The sequence below is a fragment of the Curcuma longa genome, chromosome 2, assembly GCF_044706935.1.
Source record: "Curcuma longa cultivar G26 ecotype Majalengka, Jawa Barat chromosome 2, ITB_CL_G26_1.1, whole genome shotgun sequence".
Lineage (NCBI taxonomy): Eukaryota > Viridiplantae > Streptophyta > Magnoliopsida > Zingiberales > Zingiberaceae > Curcuma > Curcuma longa.
The window spans coordinates 10063665-10082204 of record NC_133862.1 but is presented as its reverse complement, the minus strand read 5'-3'; the positions used below and the strand labels follow the sequence as shown (position 1 = coordinate 10082204).

Below are 18540 nucleotides of genomic sequence, written 5' to 3'. Positions count from 1 at the left end.
TCACCATGAGAAAGAAAGGGATAAAGAAGGACCGAAGTCGAAAACCTAGGATTTTTTTTCGATTGGTCCGCCCTGTCTTGGGCGATCAGACAAGTGCGAACATCGAATGGAGATAAACAAAAAAAGGGGTAAAGACGAGAAGATGCGGAGATGTTACCGATCAGGGCAGTGGAAGTGTCGGAGCATCACGCCGGATCTTGATAGGCGACGTCTAGGACTGCGCATTGGGTTAAAATCGAATTGAACCGAACTAAATAAATCAAAAACTGAATAAATTGATTTTTTTTAAATCAACCAAATCGATCAAATTTTCTAATAAAAATCGAATAAATCGAACCGATATTTTATTGGTTAATTCGGTTTTTAACCGAATTAACTGAATTTTTTAAATATCATGAAAATTTTATTAATTAATTAGGAATTTATAAATTTATTTACTTAAAATTTATAAATTATTTTTTTTAATTTTAATAATTCGATTTATTCGGTTTAACCGAATAAAAAATTTTAAAACTGAAACCGAACCGAATTAACCGAAGTAACCAATTTTTATAGAAAAAATAACTGAATTTTCGAAATAACCGAATCGAATTTTTTTTGTTCGGTCGGTTCGATCAATTTATTCAGTTTAACCGAATTGCTGCTCACCCCTATACACACGACGACCATCCCTCAATGTAATGCTTTCCAATTTACATGTACTCGTTACAGAAAACATAAAGGCCTTTGACTCGAATGCCTCTCTACCAAGAATACTATTTCCAGTTGCACTTTTCCCATTTTCAGTTTTTCCAAAGAGGACCGAATTTCTCACATAGTGCATTTTAATTTTGAGAATCGCTAAAAGGTGCATAAAAGTTTTGTTTTTCTCAAAAGTGCATTAGATTTCGATTTCAACTAATTACTTCATTCGTGATTTCTTTTCACATTCACACGACTAGGACTGAGCATTTGTTAAAATTGAATCAAATCGAATAAATTAAAAATCGAATAAATCGATTTTTTTTGAACCAATCAAACCGACCAAATTTTCTAATAAAAATCGAATAAACTGAAACAATATTTTATCGGTTAATTCGATTTTTAACCGAATTAACTGAATTAATCAAAATTTTTAAATATCATGAAAATTTTATTAATTAATTAGGGATTTATAAATTTATTTACTTAAAATTTATAAATTATTTTTTTTATTTTAATAATTCGGTTTATTCGATTTATTTGGTTTAAACGAATAAGAAATTTTAAAATCGAAATCGAACTAAATTAACCGAAGTAATCGATTTTTATAAAAAAAAATAACCGAATTTCTGAAATAACCGCCGGAAAGGGAGGGGATTCGACCGGAAGGGCAAGGAGATACACGCAGGAGAGGGAGGGGATTCGACCGGAAGGGCAAGGAGATACACAGTAGAGTCGGTGCGGGTTTCAGTTACTGGAATTTGTAGACCCGGTTAATTTCGTGAATTTCAATCGAACCGGTAGGATTCCAGGCCAATCGAAATTGACAAGTCCTTTTTTTTTCAAAAAAACTCCTCAGAATTTAAATTTTTTACAAAAATAATTATAATTTTTTTATAAAAACTTAAAACCGAGGAATTGGAACGCGAAGGCAACTGAAGTGAATCAAACTATACAAGATGAACATGATGTGCGTGTACATACCAAGAACCAGAAGCACAGGACAGTGATGGCATCCTGGGTTCCGAAACAATCGAATACACATTAAGATTCAGCCAAAGATAAAGTTCCATGTTTCAATCTCGGAAATACTTGGTAGCACATCTGAGCATGAGAAAGTAGAAAAGATTAACAAAACACCGATGACTGAAACGAACGACCGAGGATGATGGTACAACAGGCTATGCTGGCGATGCGATCATGCAGCTGCAGCACTAGAAGTGGAGTTGCTTACATTGAGCTACACTCGCTTCCAGTGGGCAGTAAGGGCATTTGAATGCCCGTGTGCTGCTCTTGGAGAGCTTCACTATCGATTGCTTGGAGAGAACATGGCCGCAAGGCATCAGCATTGGAGGGTTTTCGTCGCTCCCTTGCTCCCTTAGCACTGGACAGACGAAGATGGAGTGGAACTGAAATTCTTTGCCAAGGTCGATAGGAACTGGGAGCTGCTTCATTGCCTGCCACTCCTGTTTCTTGACTGCCATCACACTTTCGAGCTTCAGAAGCGTTGGAAGTCCTTGGACACCTGCGGCGATCGCCACACTGAGCGGGCTTTGGTATGACTGACCCACATGACTACAGAATTGCTGCATGAATTCGTCGGCCAGTTTCTCCCAGTGGTTTGGGGACAAAAGATCTGCATAAGGGGATTTGTGGAGTTTCCCAGACCATAATAGGCAACCCATCAGCTTTGGAATCTCAACTTTGTGCGCCGACGCATTAGGAGCCAAATATTTCCGGACATAACGTAGTGCATTCTGTACACAGTCATTCTGCAGTATTTCCACAAATTGCAGCTGGTGGAGCTTCAGTTCAAGATTTGAGCCATTCTGCATTAGCCATTCGCTGTGGCTGGAAGCCCAATTAAGTGCAGGTTCAAGGTTTCTGCACTTCATAGCCTCCAGTATTCCATACATTTCAAGGAAAGGAGTTTTCAGGTCTGCAGCTTCTGGCTCGTTTGCCTCGCTTATAAAGCAGTCTCCCAGATCAAATAATCCCTGCCTATAGAAGTGGCTTGCAATAATCTGATTCATTATATGCAGATCAAAGTTAACATTTCGATATGCTTTTGATATGTCTGGATTGAAACTCTTCTCAATCACTTTGACATATTTACCAAGTGCAATGTTCAGATCCTTTTGGAGAGCTTCCAGTTGGTTCGCTGGGGCAATCTCATTGAGTTTATTCTTCAGATCCGCCAGTATTTGTTTTGGGTCAGAGTAACTAGTAGCGTTCTCAATTGACTGCATCTTCCTTATTGCCTGTTCAATCTCTTGCTCAATTTGGTTGAGTAGTTCCTGCGTCTTGGAAGACGAAAGCTTCTGTTTCTTAGAAACTCGATCGAAAGCATCCTGTATCATATCTAGCTCCATGACTTGTTGCAGAACCCCACTTACTGTACCTGCATGATATTGAGCAACCAATGTACCAACAACCATTTCAGCAGTCCATATAATTACAGGCACATGATGGGCTCAATTTTCCCCAAATTAATGCAATATCCTTCAAAAAAATATTTAGAATCTTGAGGAAAATTTAAAGTATTAAGGTCGACACAACAAAACAACACAGAAATCAAATCCTCACACCTACACATGTTTGAAATGCTGCACCTATGGATAATTCTTAAAAACTCCAGTTCTTCTACTGCTATCAAGGCCATGTCATGAACACTTGATCACAGTCTCAACAATGAATAGCCAATTGAATATAGCTTCTCCAGTTCCCTAAGTTATGAAATCATACCTTTTCTTATCTCAAAATGGGACGATAGTCAGCATTCTGCTACCTTATGTGCTTGGTTTTGGTGACCTTTAGATTAAATGTGCTCACTCTGTTACTACTTATCATAAGGCAAGATGTACATCAAAACACAAGGACTCTAGTCAGTCAACCCGGGTTGCTGCTCCACCCCAATAATCAAAGGATACTCCTTATGCATGAAAGTTTAGTATGAGTATTTTTGGAAATGCCCATGCAAGAAAAGATCTAACAATCTTGTTAAAGGTATTTGGTTTATTACGAATTACATGCAGTGGGTTTAGCCTCACATTAGAACTTCTAGATTTAGGATTGAACATCAGTATAGTCTATATATTCTCATGTAATGATTCTCATTAACGGATACTATATTTTTTCTCCAATTTCTACATGGTATCACCCTTTTATGGTAGAGTTTCCAAAGAGATATTTCCATTAGGGGAGGCCACTACCACTGGCAATGACCTCCCATCATCTCTTGACCTGTTCTCTCCTCCCCTGATCCACCTCTTCTATCTTTCTCATTATGCTATGCTGAATCCTCTCTGCCCTCTTTATTGACACCAAGCATGTGCAATCCATCTCCTCTCCAGTGCTGCATACAATTAGGTGCTCTTTGCAGTCAAATTTTGTCAATCAATCCCCATAGGGGTTGTTCAGATTGTTCAGGAGGGCTCTCATACAACTCCTATTTGAAAATACAAATCCTCCAAATCAGCACTGCTGATCTCTCCAGTCTTCCTCTCTCTCTCTCTCTCTCTCTAATATGCACAATCACTAATTCCTATTGCGCACAGAGGCCAGGAACAATGTCTCTGCTCTCGGTCTTGTGAATGATCTCAATATGACACAGCTCATCCAACTAGTACAAGAGCAGATCAAATGATCAACAGATCTGGCTCACAGTATTCACAAGCTCATCACCTCTTCTTCTGTGCGACTTCTTCACACAATATATCTTTGAAGCTAAAGCCCATCTACCGAACTCTTTCACATTAGATCATTTGTTGTTGTTCGAGTTGGCATTTCTCCACATTTGCCTCCATTGAGGTCCTACTTCAACCTTTGCTGGACGCTTGCAGCCACTTTTGCCACTTCCAAATTTACCTCAAGAGCATCCTTCTCCCTCTTAGTGGAGCATGCACTACCTCCAAATACCTATGGAGAAGCTTCGCAGAGATCCCAAGACTCCGGCTCATCTTAATCGTTCCTCCTCTCTACCTTCTCTTCCCTTTTGTCAATTGCTCTCTCTTTTATTTTCTTCGTCAATGTGTTGCTTCTCCCTCTATTTGCTGATGACTCCTACATGTGGAAGACTCTTGATGTTAGAAAACTTGATCTCCTATTTGTTCTCAACAGAGTCTTCTCTGCATTCGCCCTCTTCCAACTACCTTGCAGGGGAGTCCTTAGCAGCATCTTCCTTTAGTTGCTCCTCATGCTTCAGTGGTCTGACCTCTTCTTCCTATACCTCCTCAGGCTGCTACCAACACTTTTAGACAATGTATTTGCTCCCTTTTCTTTCTTATTTTTGTCATCTCTAGTGAAGACCTAGATAGATAAAATGTCTTTTGTTCTCATTTTGCTACATCTAGAAAAATATCAAGCTATACTATCCATCTCATCTGAAGATTAGAACAAAGAAAATTTCTTGTTCTCATTTCATTACATCCAGTAAAGGCTAGAGCTATGCATCTTTCCTCCAAGATCCCGAATGGTTTGTTCCCTTAGTCTATTACGTGTCATTGCATGTGTGGTTGTATGCACTCACTTCAAGGAGAAATCCAACCAAGAGATCAATTCTTTTAATCTCTATGTATCCTTTCTCTCTTTGTCGATGTATTGATTTGAGGCCAAAATATAGTTGGCACTGTGGTCATCTAAACTTGAAGGGATTGTTGACTGCATGCCCCATTTAACTCCTTAACTTTTGTTTCATCTACGTGTGAATATTATGTTTGTCCTACATTTTCTAGCACAAGCTAGATAAAGGTAGTGTGTCTACTCTGCTTGAGGTAGAGTGCTAAAGAGGTATTGGGTTTATTAGGTACTATTCTCATATTAGTATTTCTGGATTCAGGATTTTATCATGAACCTATATAAACCCAAGGACCAATTGTTTCATAACACAATACAATAGTTTTCTTTCCTATATTTCCATAGATTTCAAAACCAAAGTGGGTGAATAATAACCTTGGATAAGTCTATACATTCATATGATTAAGAAGTGTAACAAGAATGAACCAACATCTCAACCAAGTATTTCATCTTTGTGAGACCACCAAAGGAATGGGACATCATAGCTCTACTATACATATTAATACTCGTTTTCAAAAAAAAAAAAAAAGCAATCGTTTGTTATCTCTTATATAAGTATAATCATAACAAACAATGTTTCCTTACCAGAAAATTGCCAGAAAGGTATACAATATCACTAAAATTCAAGTAACATTGATGCAAGTCAGCACTTTTGAATAAAGATAGAGTATAAAACAGATTGAATATACTCAGCCAATAATATGTTTGGCAAAATCATGTTATTTCCAATTATCTTTCACAGCAGCCACCAAGAAACAAGCTGAGATTATGGTGGAATGTAGTCTGCATTGTCATAGGTACTTAATAGCATATAGGAAACCAGGCTCATTTGTCAATGCAATATATAACTAGTAAAACATGTGTATATCCTTTAAGATCCTACATCTTGTATGTGAACATCATTCAAGACATGTTTATTAGAATTTAGAAATTCTAACAGGAGGTCAGCAACCACGGTTGAATTAATCCTTTTCTATTTTGATAAACAACTGACAGCATGAAAATGATCCCTTGTTTGAAAAATATGCAATAAGTTTAAAGGATTAATTATTTGGCATTTTATTACAAAAGAAGTTAATATTTGAACTGAGCTTGATTTGAGATTTAGTTGTAAAAGTTTCAAGTGTTAATTAACTATTTCAACGAAGTAGATTTTCCTGACCACTTGCATTTCAAAATAGTACTAATAAAGAGAGGTGACAAATGTACTAATTATAAATTACTAAATTTGTAAGTCAGTATAGTGATGATTATCTTTCAAATTACATGATATCATATGTTTAATTTTGTTTAACATAACTAATGACTACACTGTAGCATGGCAATTTAAATGCTAATGAGATAACCTTTACTAGCTGCTAAACTTAACTTGTTTGCATAACTTTGTGAATTCTGTTAGAGTCCATATCAAAGTTGCTACCACAACTAGGAATATAACTAGAAATAACATGATTTTGTCAATATACTATAGGTGAGTATATAGTCTTGTCTTTCTGGAAAAGGCAGATCTGGATCAATGATTCAATATTAATTGAGTTTTAGATGATGCTATCAACCTTTCCAGTAATTTTCTAGTAAGAACAAATTGTTTGCCAGGATTGTTCCCACTTCAATACATATAAGATAGAGAAAATTCCAAAAATTCAGTAACCTTTTTTCATTTTTTTTTTACCGAATCCAAGATCTCCACACACTTCTGTTTAGTTTTCAGGACCTCCTTTATCAGCTAATGTACTACCATGGAAGGTTTGAAAGAGTATGCAAAACACTATGTCAGCAATCCATTGTCTAGCGCATGTGGTATACAGGAGCATATACGAGAGCACATATAGTCAATATAAAAAAATCAAACATATTTTTGGCATATAAAGTATTTATCAGTTGCACAGAAAGTATTTAAGTAAATAGGACAGACTTTAAAGTGAATATGGTTAAGTTTAAATTGGTATAAATTAACCAAATAAGAATTTTAAATTACACATGTTGACCGCAAATGACATATATGCAGCCATACGTTATATCCTTCCCGTCAAAATCCGCCTAGAAGGGGGTTTTTTTTTTTAAAAAAAAAACCATGGCACCACAACAAATTTCACCCAGAATTTTCAAAATTTTGATTGTATTCAAGTCTAAGCGGCAATAATATATCATATCTCAAAAGAGTATAAGAAGCCAAAATTCTCCACATTTCAGAATAGAAGACAAATCTATCTAACATAAAAAGGGTAATCACAGATCGATTTCAAATTCAGTACCATTGGAAAACCCTAGGAGCAATCAAACTCAATCGAACGTGAAACAAGAAACCCAGAAAAGGAGGGAAGCGGAAAAGGGCCACCAAAATCCAAAACCTAGGACTTCCCAATTGGTCCACCCCATGTCAGGCAATGAGACAAGCGCGGCCATCGAACAGGAGAAGCAACGGAATAAGACGCAATGGCATAGAGATGTTACCGATCAGGGAAGAGGATGCGCCGGAGCGTCTCGCTCGATCTCGGTGGTCGCCGTCTTGTATCGCACGCCGCCGCAGGCCGGAAGAGGGAGGGAATTCGATCGGAAGGGAGAGGCATGCGAGATATTAACGAGTTAAGCCGGTCCAGTTTCTAGACCCGGTTTACCTCTGCGTGCATCCGGTTCGATGGGAATCGTAATCAATTCTTTTATTTTTATTTTTTGGTCGGATTAAATAGTTTTATTTGGTTCGTGTAAATGTTTTATTTCAGTTAAATTATATTTCATGAAAAAAACTATATTTTTAAAAAATAAAAAATAACAAAAATTTGATGATTACGAAAACAATATAAAAAATGACTTAAATCCCTAGTTAATGATTTGCACTGATTACATATCCATCTACTAAATTAATTTTGATAGTTTAAGTTAACAAATACTATGTTGATTAATAAAAATATATATTAAGCCAAGATTGTCAAAATCTATACAAAAAAGTCACTGTTGAAGAACAAATTTGTCAACCCTCAAATCTCTTTTCAACTAGAGTTCAAAGTCAACGTAGTTTGACAATAGACTTGCTAACATTACATTTACAATTAGACAACTAGTCAAAAGGCACACAATCTAACACAAACTTGAAGAAATGCCACACAAGACACAGTGTTGGGATAAGAGATGTTAGAACAAACAAGATTTAGTTTCCTTCATTTTGAGCTCTGTACCTCAGCCTTCCTCCCAGTCGATGTCATCCTCCTCGTCACCGGATTCAGTCGCCTCCATGTTCAAGTCCGCCGCAAGCACATACTTTTCACCTGAACCTTTCAACGAAACATGGTGAGACAATAGCGTCGAGTTTCAATGTTAGACACAATCATTCGTATGTGTGTGTGTGCGCGCGCGCTCGTGTGTCAAATATGTAATGAGTTTGAAAGAACTGAATGAGAATGGACAAACCGGCAGTTGGAGCATCTTCCCACTCCACAAGATCTTCTTCATAAACTTGTCGTTTAGCTTTCTTCCCCACTTGGCGATCTGTTTCAGAAACACCATCATCTTGCATTCTTAAAGCTTCTTCCTGTTCTTTCTGCCTCTTTAATATAGCTTCGTAATATGCCTTGAGATACTCATCCTAAAAGAAACATACATATTGTATAAAAGCAGATCAGACATTGAGACCAAATGATTGTGATTTCAATACTAGCCTGTATACTCTTCTCATCTTCTTTTGCATCTTTTGATTGTTTGTCATCGCCAAGTTCTGAACTTTTATCCACATTTACCGTATCTCCTCTTTGTTCCTTTGTCAGACTCATTCCTTCTTTAATCATCCATGGAGGTATAACCTTCATAGAGGCAGTCTTTTTGTCAGACTCGCCGTCTTCACCCTTTACTTCTACACCAGATAAAGCAACTTCAACCTGTAAATTTAATTTAACAGAATATTGTTAGAAGTTCGACAAATTAGCAACACCCAATAAAGGTTTTATTAAATGTTGTACAAACAACTATTTACTGTGAATGCATAATGGCAAGGACAACCATAATCAGCTAAAATGTGCTAAATTATCTTGGGTTGGCTAGTGCTGCATCTCAAGAAATATCAAGTAGACTCTTTGTAGCAGTTCCTTATAGCAGTACTAAATTTTTAAATCTACTGATTTGATTAAATGCACATCAGTTTAAAAATAATAAAAATAATTGAAATAATAACAGCTATTTCACAGCACACTAGATGAAACCATCAACATTAAGGTGCTTCTTGTTTACTCCTTTGTAAATTGGTACACTCATGTTCTTTGCATCATCTTTCTCTTCCCATCATAGCTTTTAAGATGACTTCATCACTGTCTATGCATGAATAACTATACTTGCAAATAAGCTCATAGCAGTTTCACCATGTTGACATCAAAAAGGGCAGACAAACTTCTCATCTCCAAATTTCTTATACTAAATGAGCATACAGATAATATGCAATTTGATTTTCGACATCTCTATGGAAGAAATATAGTCCTTAGAAAATCTACATACATACTGATAGCAAGAAAAATTTTAGAAATAGTTTTCTATTTCAAACTTTAATCAGAAGCTTACAAGAATAATTGTAAGCAAAATTAGGATAATAAATCTGTTGAAACCTTAACATGGCATACATGAAGTAAAAAATTTAAAGTAACCGATAAATTATGGAGAAAAAGAATAGGAAGTTTTATTACTTTTGTCTCCCCAAGAAATGGCATTGGTGTTCCGCTATATCCTTGTCCTTGAGAGGATTTGGTTGGATCCAGTGCATTCACATCACCATTTGCGCGAGCAGCTGCATTTGCCCTAGCTTCCCATGCATTCAGACTTCCAAACTCTGGAACAGGTAAGTCCTTCACTCTTGCAATCTGAACAGCCAATGGTTTAAGCTGCTCCTGCATTTGAATCAGTTTCAAGAAATATGAGAATACAAACCAGATTTTAATATAGCCATCTGACACTAGGCTTCAAAATTTACGGCACAATAAATTTAGTTTTGACTAGACAATGGAGTTGCAAAGTTGAAATATCTGCAAGCTGATCTAATATAAAATTTTGGCTCACACTTTTTCTAGTCAAAGTGAGGCAAATTGCCAGTTCTCATAAAAATTGAGTTGATTAGAAGAATTCTCCACGATCTCAGACTCGGAGCAACAGCTCATGCGAGATCTAAGTCAGTGAAACAATGTTGATGCAACGGCTTTAGAAAACAGGTACAGATCATGTGACGAAGATATTCTTCTATAGCCATTGCCTTTTAAGTAGGAACAATTTTTTTCATTTGTAATATGAATAAAGTATATGTAGTAAGATGCTAGCTCATGAACTCCTTTCTATATAGTTGTCAAAAGCCTAACTTTTGCGCTACAGGAATGATTGAATGAGAAATCAGGAGACAGAAAACTTGTGTGACAAAGGTATAAGCGATAAAACATGTTAAAGGAGCGATACGTCACTTTTAGAACAGCTAGAATAAGTTGACATAGTGGACAAATATAATTATATCATATAAAGATAAAATGTAGCAAATAAAGTTAATGCTACAAATAGCATTAAACTGCTAGACATGTCTCATGAGTATTATGCTTTAAATAACAACCATTGTTTCATTCTCCTAAATTTACAAAATCTCAAATGAGTTCTATCAAACAACTTCAGGAGATGAACTAAAATCTATGTAGTTATCATTTTAGTATGTTTATTAATTCTAGAATCTTCCCTAGTTCCATTAGTATGTTTTATTTCTGCTGAGACCATAATTTCCATTGATTCACTCCAGCACTTCTAACCACTATCAATATTATGACCTGTATAGAACTTAAGTCCCCAAAGTCAATTTGATGAAACCACATGCACACAACATTGCAGTATGTTAAGCAGGTATCCCTGGAACGTCGGACAGATTCTGGTCTCCGAGTAGTTCTATATACATCAAGCTTAATAAATATGAGACAGTATATGATATCTTACACAACATCTTAGCAAATAGTCTGTCACATACCCAGATTTGTTTCACGTAGAATATAAGTTTGATCCCAGCAAATACATAGAAGAGGGAACTAAGTGGTGTTTAATCAAACCTCCATCTTTTGAAGCATGTCTTTCAATTTTTCGCGTCTCCGTTTTCTAGCATTGTCATCACCATCTCCCATTTCCTCTGCAGCAAGCTTATCGCTCTCAGCAACAAGTTCACCATTGCAGTTTTCACAGTGAAAATACTCATCACGGAGGCTTACAAGTTGTAGTGCATCAAAAGCTGAATATCTGAGTAGAAAATCGGCAATCCCCACAGTTGAGCACTGAAAAACAGATTGATTTCGAATGTTCTTTACAGAGATAATTATTATCTAGTTACCTTCTCCCGCAATTGGGGCATATGTATTCTTGAATGGTATTCCTGCTGTCTAATTCATCCTTTATCTTTTTCTTCATCCGATGCATTCGATATCTTACAACGTCATAGATCTACATTTCACAGAAGTACAAGATACAGATTTAAAACACGTAAAATTCACCTTCACATACAGAAACAGAAGTTACAATTAAAAGTAACATCAACAAATCATGAAAATTTTAAAAATTATATACAGCTATAGGAGATCGAGGTCAAGCTACTGCAAAGTGCATGTGCAGCACAGACACTTAGTCAAATAGTCTCCTATCCATATTAAAAAGAAATTAAATAATGTTTCATATGTAACGTAATAGTTTGATGGATCCATACATAACATTTTCCTATGTTTTACGTTGGTTGACATCCTAATGCAATCCTCCTCCTTTATCCGTGTTTGGTATCAATCATGGTGGAGTTTATTCATCATGGGTGGAGTTAGAAATTAAAATAATGCTATTGACAAAAAAAAATACTCCAAAACAAGTACAACAGAATATTTAGGTTGGCATCTATTATATATACAAAGTAACGCATAGAAAAAGCTTTAAATCTGCCAGTTAACATATTGAATCATTGATTCTTATCCAATATATCTGAATAAAAATTTTACATCTATCACATAACTTAGGAGATTTATCAACCAAATAATACGGGAGAAAATTTTATGCCTAACAGATAACATATAAAAAACAGATATAATGATATGTCTTTTTAATGGTCATGACTCATCACTGTGTTTAATGTTTATATCACTGAATTATAGATTCTTTATACAAGATCTTCATATGCATTTGTGTACTGTGTCATTGATCATTTATAGGAAATAATTTATCTAACAAAATCTAATATTATATTCAATGCAATCTTCTTTACCGGAACCCTCAATTTGACTTGGAGACACATGTAGTTAATCTCATACCAGCTGCAAAAATAAGGATTAATTTCATCTTGGTCCCTAAAGGTTTTACTTTATCTCAATTTGACATACAAAAAAAAAAAATTCAAACTGACCTCATAGTTAATAAAAAAAGTCATCCAATTTTGTCCTTACAACCCTAAAACCCAAATGGACCCAACCCTTCAATCCATCAAATATGTATGTTTGGACCTTGTGTGCACAACCAGCACCAAAAACAAGTATATCGTGGTTTTTTAATTCAGATCATTTTCCAAGACTATCTTGCTGTGTTGCAACTAGACGAAAATATGTTGAAAAAGGGAAGATTTTGCATTTGACAGACCATAACAACACTGGTTTGGGCACCAATAGGTGCATAGGGAATTCATGTGTGCATATTTGGAAAAAAAAATAATGGACATCTTTTAGGATTTGGGATACAAGGGCTAAATCCAATTACTCTATGGAGTATAAACTATGGAATTTCAATTGAGAGAAAAGAAAAAAAAAACAAGCCGAGATTAATGTTGAAATATCATTAATCCATCCAAATTAATGATACCGTCCAACTTAGTATATTAACTCAAGTGAAATTAAACTTTGGTATCACAATCAAGGTAGTTAAGATTGCAATCTGGATCTTAGAATCTTAATTCTTACAGTCCAAACTAAAGTAAACAATATGACTTGGACTAGGATCTCACAAACCTACAATCTTTGACTAGTAAAGAAATTGCTAGACAAAACGAAACAATAATTGATACAAGAAGCACCATAGATATCACAAACAACCTGTGCATAGTCCAAACAACAGTACGAATGAGTGTGCAACTTTGTCTTCTCTTCAGCATCTTTAACTATCTGTTGGCCATCGCCTGTGGCAGCTACAGCTGTACTAAATATTTTTGCCCCTTTAACTGACTGCAGAATTTGAATGATGTAAGCCAAGTTAAATAAAATACAGAGTCAAAAAGTATCACTAATATTGTAAATTTTATATTTTTTCTACAAAGCAAAGAATCTTATGCCAAAATGATACTTATTGTTGTTAAAGCTGCTAAAATAACTCTACATTCAATCATAGCGGGGTGGAATTAGTTAAAAAATCATTTCACAGACTAACCATTTCAGATCCTATCACTGAAACATAGTTATCATTAATAATTTGGATTGGCTTACATATGCCACATATATCAAAGTACATAGGTGCTCCGAACCTTTTGCAATGCATTAATCCCATATGTCAAAATTATCATTGCTGATACTCAAAAAGAAACTAGCAAGTGAGTAGCGATGTCAAATCTTATCCATAAAACCTTGATCTTATATTGAAACATTTATTTTAAAGGTTTCCATAGTAAACATTTATGGAGGAGAATAACAATTGATACTGGATACAATTAATGATTCCTTAAACATTCAACTAATGAGCCTATTTTATACATATCGGCTAACATAGTTTCATCATGCTGACACAACAATATATAGAAAAAATGGTGAGGGAATCACTAGATAAAGCAATGATAATCAAGTACACCATAAAGGTAAAGTAAGCTAAAATTGAGGGAAAAAACATGCTAGGGGTATAATCTCCTTCATCAACACCTTCATACTATCGAGGAGTTATAAAAGATACGTGACCCAGATTACACAGATTTTCAGATTGTCAATTAATAAAAAAGGTTTAGAATTATTGCCTATAAACAGGATCAAACAAGACCTAGACCTAACAATGATTTACAAGCTCTTACAAGATTGCAACTTGTTGGATTTTCCCAGATGGTGAACACGGTTTGATCTAAACAAAAATGCACACAGGCATCTAATGATAGCAAGTGATGCAAGCAGCACATCAACCAAAGAATAGAGATCATGAAAAGCACTTTGATCACTAATGGATGAAGCACTGGTAAGAAATTCATGGAAAGAATAGAGAGAGTTATACTACACGGGTGGATGAGAAATCAATGAAGCTCTAACCCCTAGTGCAAAAACAACCTTTGATGACAAAATTGTCTCCACCAAAGGCTGTCCGGAAGGATTTTTTTTTCTATGCTAGCAGAAAAAAGTCGTGGGGTCCACTATTGCATGAGATAGAGATTCCCAAATCATGTTGGATTCAAACCCTTATTTTGGAGTGGTGAGGATGTAGGCGTTGCTATTGGTGGCATCCTTATCACTTGATGCATCAACAACAAGTTGAGGCAAGCACCAGATCTACACAAGTGTGTGAGACTCTGGTTGGTACCCTACACTGTCAAGATCAGGATCAAAAGTGACATCTAGGGAAAGTATCTTATGGTCATTGTGCATGAAACAATAAGTGGAGAGAATGTAAAGAAAGAGGAAGAGCCATTGTTGGTGAGGACTGCCTGAGACAAACAGAGAAAAAGTAGCAGCCTCTCATTTCGGTGCAGTTACTGTTGTTCTCTGGGGGACTGCAACAGGCAACAGCCCATCTTACCATTTGTTTGATTGCATGGGAGCAGAGCACCACAAGCTTGGTTTGAGGCTTGGTGCTTAAGAATGTTGTATTGAAGGCACAGAAACTAATCCAACCAGTAGTTTCAGTGGTTGAAGATGTCAAACCCACAAAGAAGATGTCTAGACAAAGACAATAGTATTATTGGGAATCATATTGAGAAAATGAAAAAAATTGTTAAATGGCAGGAGAACAGTGGCTCCAGCACACTTAAAAGTTCAGTATAGGAAACAAAATACAACTCCAAGTTTCCACAAGCATTCAGATAAAGGCCCGCTTTTATGCAGGTTGCTTAGTAGCATTAATAGTAAGGACTCACCCTATAAAGTAGGAAACTACAATGCTAATATGGCAACCTATGAAGATAAAAAATTAGAATTGAGAGAAATCAAGGAGGATTTAGCAGAAAAGGCCAGGTGTAAACTACTTGACATTCATAAGGTACATACCAATAGAATGTACCCCCTTTTGAATGGAGGTAGAAAGTATGTGATCCGGTCTGAGATCAGGGGACGGGTTAACTCCTCAATGTGTCCGCAGCCAAGCTCTTTCAGTAGGTCAGATATGTGTCAAGTTGGTTCCTCACTCGGCTCCTGTCAGGTTGGCAGTTGTTGGGTTGACTAGTGCTATGTCAAGTAATCATAAGGACTTGGGTGAAGATCTCCGATGCTGAACACTGAAAGCGAGGTTAGAAGGTGGGCTAAGACGCACCTTGGCTTGACCCCTCCAACACTCAAGTCAAACTCAAAAAGAGAGAGTTGGAGAGAAAAGACAGCGACAAAGTGAAAAAAGGTAAAATCTGATATCCCATTTACATCCTTCCTTTGTTGCCCTCACCATTACCTTATATAGGGGTAAAGAGGTGACTTCGATTCTTAAAGGATGAACCTCTTTCCTCTCCCTCAAAAGGCACGATCTTTTGTAACCGACACTTGCATAATTGTTGCATCCCTTAGAGCCATTGGCGACCTGAATAATGATCGCGCACCTTGGGGTTGTTGGCGGCCCGCATAATGGCCGCATCCTTTGGGGTTGCTGGTGACCCCACTACACCCAGACTTTGGCAGGTAGAGCGTGACTCGAGTGGAGTTGAACGGGAGTCAGTAGACCTGACCTGAGTTCAGGCATAAGTTGACTAGTTTGACCTGAGTTTTCACCCCAATCGGCCCGGTCTAACTCGGATTCTCCCTTGTGTTGGTCGTCCTAACCCAAGCTCTACCCTAAGTGGACAGTTTGAGAGCTACGTTGACCAGGTCAGGGTTTGTGCCACATGTTACCGTTATCTCTACCACATCAATATGGAAATATTTATAACAACCCACAACTAGATATTAAGACAGATTTTCCATAATAAAAAAAAGCAAGTGCAAATGGTGCTTACTAAGAATGAGCAAGTACAACTAGTACCAGTGTGGCTCAGCAACATATAACCAAAAAATTAATGAGAGCATTAATCAGGATTTCGTAGCAACAGAAAATTAGATGGTAGCGTGAACCATTCATTTATAAGTGCTCCTTGAATCTATGGCCATTCGTAGTGGAAATTAACTCAGTTTATACATAGCAGAACAGTGTACAAGATGGTGAGCTATCTCAAAAGGACTGGTAAACAGAACCAAAACGACAACAAAATAACATAGATCAAGCAGAACATCATGACAATAAACCTAGTCAATCAAATTATATAACAAATTCAAACCTCTCTCCGGTGATCTCTCATGACCAGCTTCTCCTCTTCAAAATATCGTAAAATACGTCGAAGCTGCTTCGCATGAAGCTTCAAGGTTTTTGCCAAATCTTCCTCCCTCACCCACTGACGTCTGGTAAACACATTAAGGATTAAGGAACTATTAATCCATAAAGGAAATCAATGTAACTATCAAAGGGTTCGTGGACAAGTGAGATGGAAACCGTCCTAACCGGTGTTAATAGCCAGTACAAGAAACTAATTGGAAGTTGGCAAACACATTCTAATACGCTTAGCCGGCGAATTAATTCTTCAAATTCATGTTCCAACTCACATGTCCAAAGCCAATAAACGAAAAAGATACAATTTTGGAGGTCAGGTCAACGATGTGCTCATACCTGGTAAGAGCGTCGAGGACTATAACGGCCATGCCTCGGTTGTCTCCCCTACCGTTCTTGGGCTGGTTGTCTCCCTTGAGCGAGACGTCGTCATAGAACGCCCTCGCCGCGAGCTTCACCAACCTTAACCCACAACGACACCACGTCAAAAAAGGAAAAACGTCCCGACGACGACGAACTCAACTATGAGAGGAGAGATCAAGAAGCGGTATGAAGAGCAGAGAGAAGCCCTAATCAGCCATGGGAGGAAGAAGTGACCTGCTGAAGGGCTCCAAGCTCATGGTGGAGAGCGAAGCGGAGGGAGGGAGCGAGCTCACTCCCCTCGGATGCGAATTTGGTGCTCCGGATCTTTTTGTGTAATAAATAAATAAATAAATTAAATATTATGTATAATAAATAAATAAATATATATATATATAGAAATTGCACGAACTATTTATTTTTTATTTCTATTTTTTAGATAATAAATAAAGACTTATTAAGTGGATTAGAAAATAATTAAATATTTCTAAAATTTATTTTTCTAATTTTGAATCGATGTAGTACCAAAATTAAAAAAGATATGATTATTTTAACCATTATTATTAGTAGCTAATTGATAATTATAACATTTTTATCTAAAATATTTGATGATGAACAAATTTGACGAAACAAAAGGATCACAATAATAGTCATTTAATAAATTTAAAACTTGTCAAAAATATTTAATGATGAGCAAAAAAACATTTTGAATTAATTCGCCCAAAAAACATCCCTGTGAAATTATTTAAGTTTCAATATATTTAACAAATATTCTATTTAGTTCTGAAAATAAAAAAAAGATTAATTATTTTCAAATCTAATCCATTTTTATTCTCATCAGCAAAAGATGGAATCTAACATTCCAGTGATTCCACATGATTCATCTCACGACTATCTTAAGAAGTTAAATTGAGAAATTGTAGTTGATTACGACGAAAGAGAATATTATTTTGATTTTATCGATTTTCGATCTTTGTCTATTTTAATAAGTCTGTTTCGTCATAACCAATTTGATTATGCCTCAAGGGTGATCCGTTCTTGTTCTTAAATGTATTTATTGTAAGGATGGAACCCCTCTTTAATTAATCAGAGTTTTAATTCAAGAAATATTGATGGATAACCATGTTAAAATAAATGTCGAGTGAATCGACAACGAGAAAAAGAAAGACAGTTTGAGAGAGTTGACGAGAGACTTTGAGGTCGGAATCAGCCTGGGTAGATCGATCGTTCTAACTTCGCCATTAATAATAGGAATTTAAATTTTTATTAAATCAATAAATTCCACGAAAAAAAATAACTTTTCTATAAATTCATTTTGACTTTCGCTCATTTTCCTCACGTTCATCTCAACGTCTATAACCATCGGCAGCCAACTTTCCACCTGGCTAATAATGAAACGGTTGCCTTCCCACAGTCAAACTGTTGCAAAGT

At 36.3% G+C, this 18540-nt stretch overlaps 2 protein-coding genes across 3 annotated transcripts; both read right to left on the bottom strand.

The window, feature by feature from the left end:
- Positions 1-1807: 1807 nt before the first annotated feature.
- On the bottom strand, positions 1808-7785 carry LOC141821417 (protein RMD5 homolog). The gene is made up of 2 exons (XM_074708850.1): positions 7711-7785; positions 1808-3082 (listed from the first exon to the last, which is right to left on the bottom strand). Exon 2 carries the CDS (start codon positions 3051-3053, stop codon positions 1896-1898), a length of 1158 nt encoding a protein of 385 aa, XP_074564951.1. The 5' UTR covers positions 3054-3082; positions 7711-7785; the 3' UTR covers positions 1808-1895.
- Positions 7786-8214: 429 nt separating this feature from the next.
- LOC141821210 (uncharacterized) lies at positions 8215-17434 on the bottom strand. Of its 2 annotated transcripts, none has more exons than XM_074708606.1 (10): positions 17347-17434; positions 17089-17211; positions 16703-16823; positions 13314-13442; positions 11585-11694; positions 11310-11493; positions 9924-10124; positions 8913-9128; positions 8665-8839; positions 8215-8522 (listed from the first exon to the last, which is right to left on the bottom strand). In XM_074708606.1, exons 1-10 carry the CDS (start codon positions 17367-17369, stop codon positions 8434-8436), a joined length of 1371 nt encoding a protein of 456 aa, XP_074564707.1. In that variant the 5' UTR covers positions 17370-17434; the 3' UTR covers positions 8215-8433. The 2 variants fall into 2 exon arrangements, with proteins under 2 accessions (XP_074564707.1, XP_074564708.1); XM_074708607.1 differs by having other exon boundaries at positions 9924-10118.
- Positions 17435-18540: the final 1106 nt, after the last annotated feature.

Bases quoted from the DNA above. Each gene is read 5' to 3' on its own strand.
- LOC141821417 (XM_074708850.1), bottom strand. From the start codon at position 3,053: ATGGAGCTAGATATGATACAGGATGCTTTCGATCGAGTTTCTAAGAAA.
- LOC141821210 (XM_074708606.1), bottom strand. From the start codon at position 17,369: ATGAGCTTGGAGCCCTTCAGCAG. The intron at 16,824-17,088 runs GTATGAGCACAT...TGTGTTTACCAG, and splicing joins GTCCTCGACGCTCTTACCAG to ACGTCAGTGGGTGAGGGAGG. The intron at 9,129-9,923 runs GTAATAAAACTT...TTAAATTTACAG, and splicing joins CATTTCTTGGGGAGACAAAA to GTTGAAGTTGCTTTATCTGG.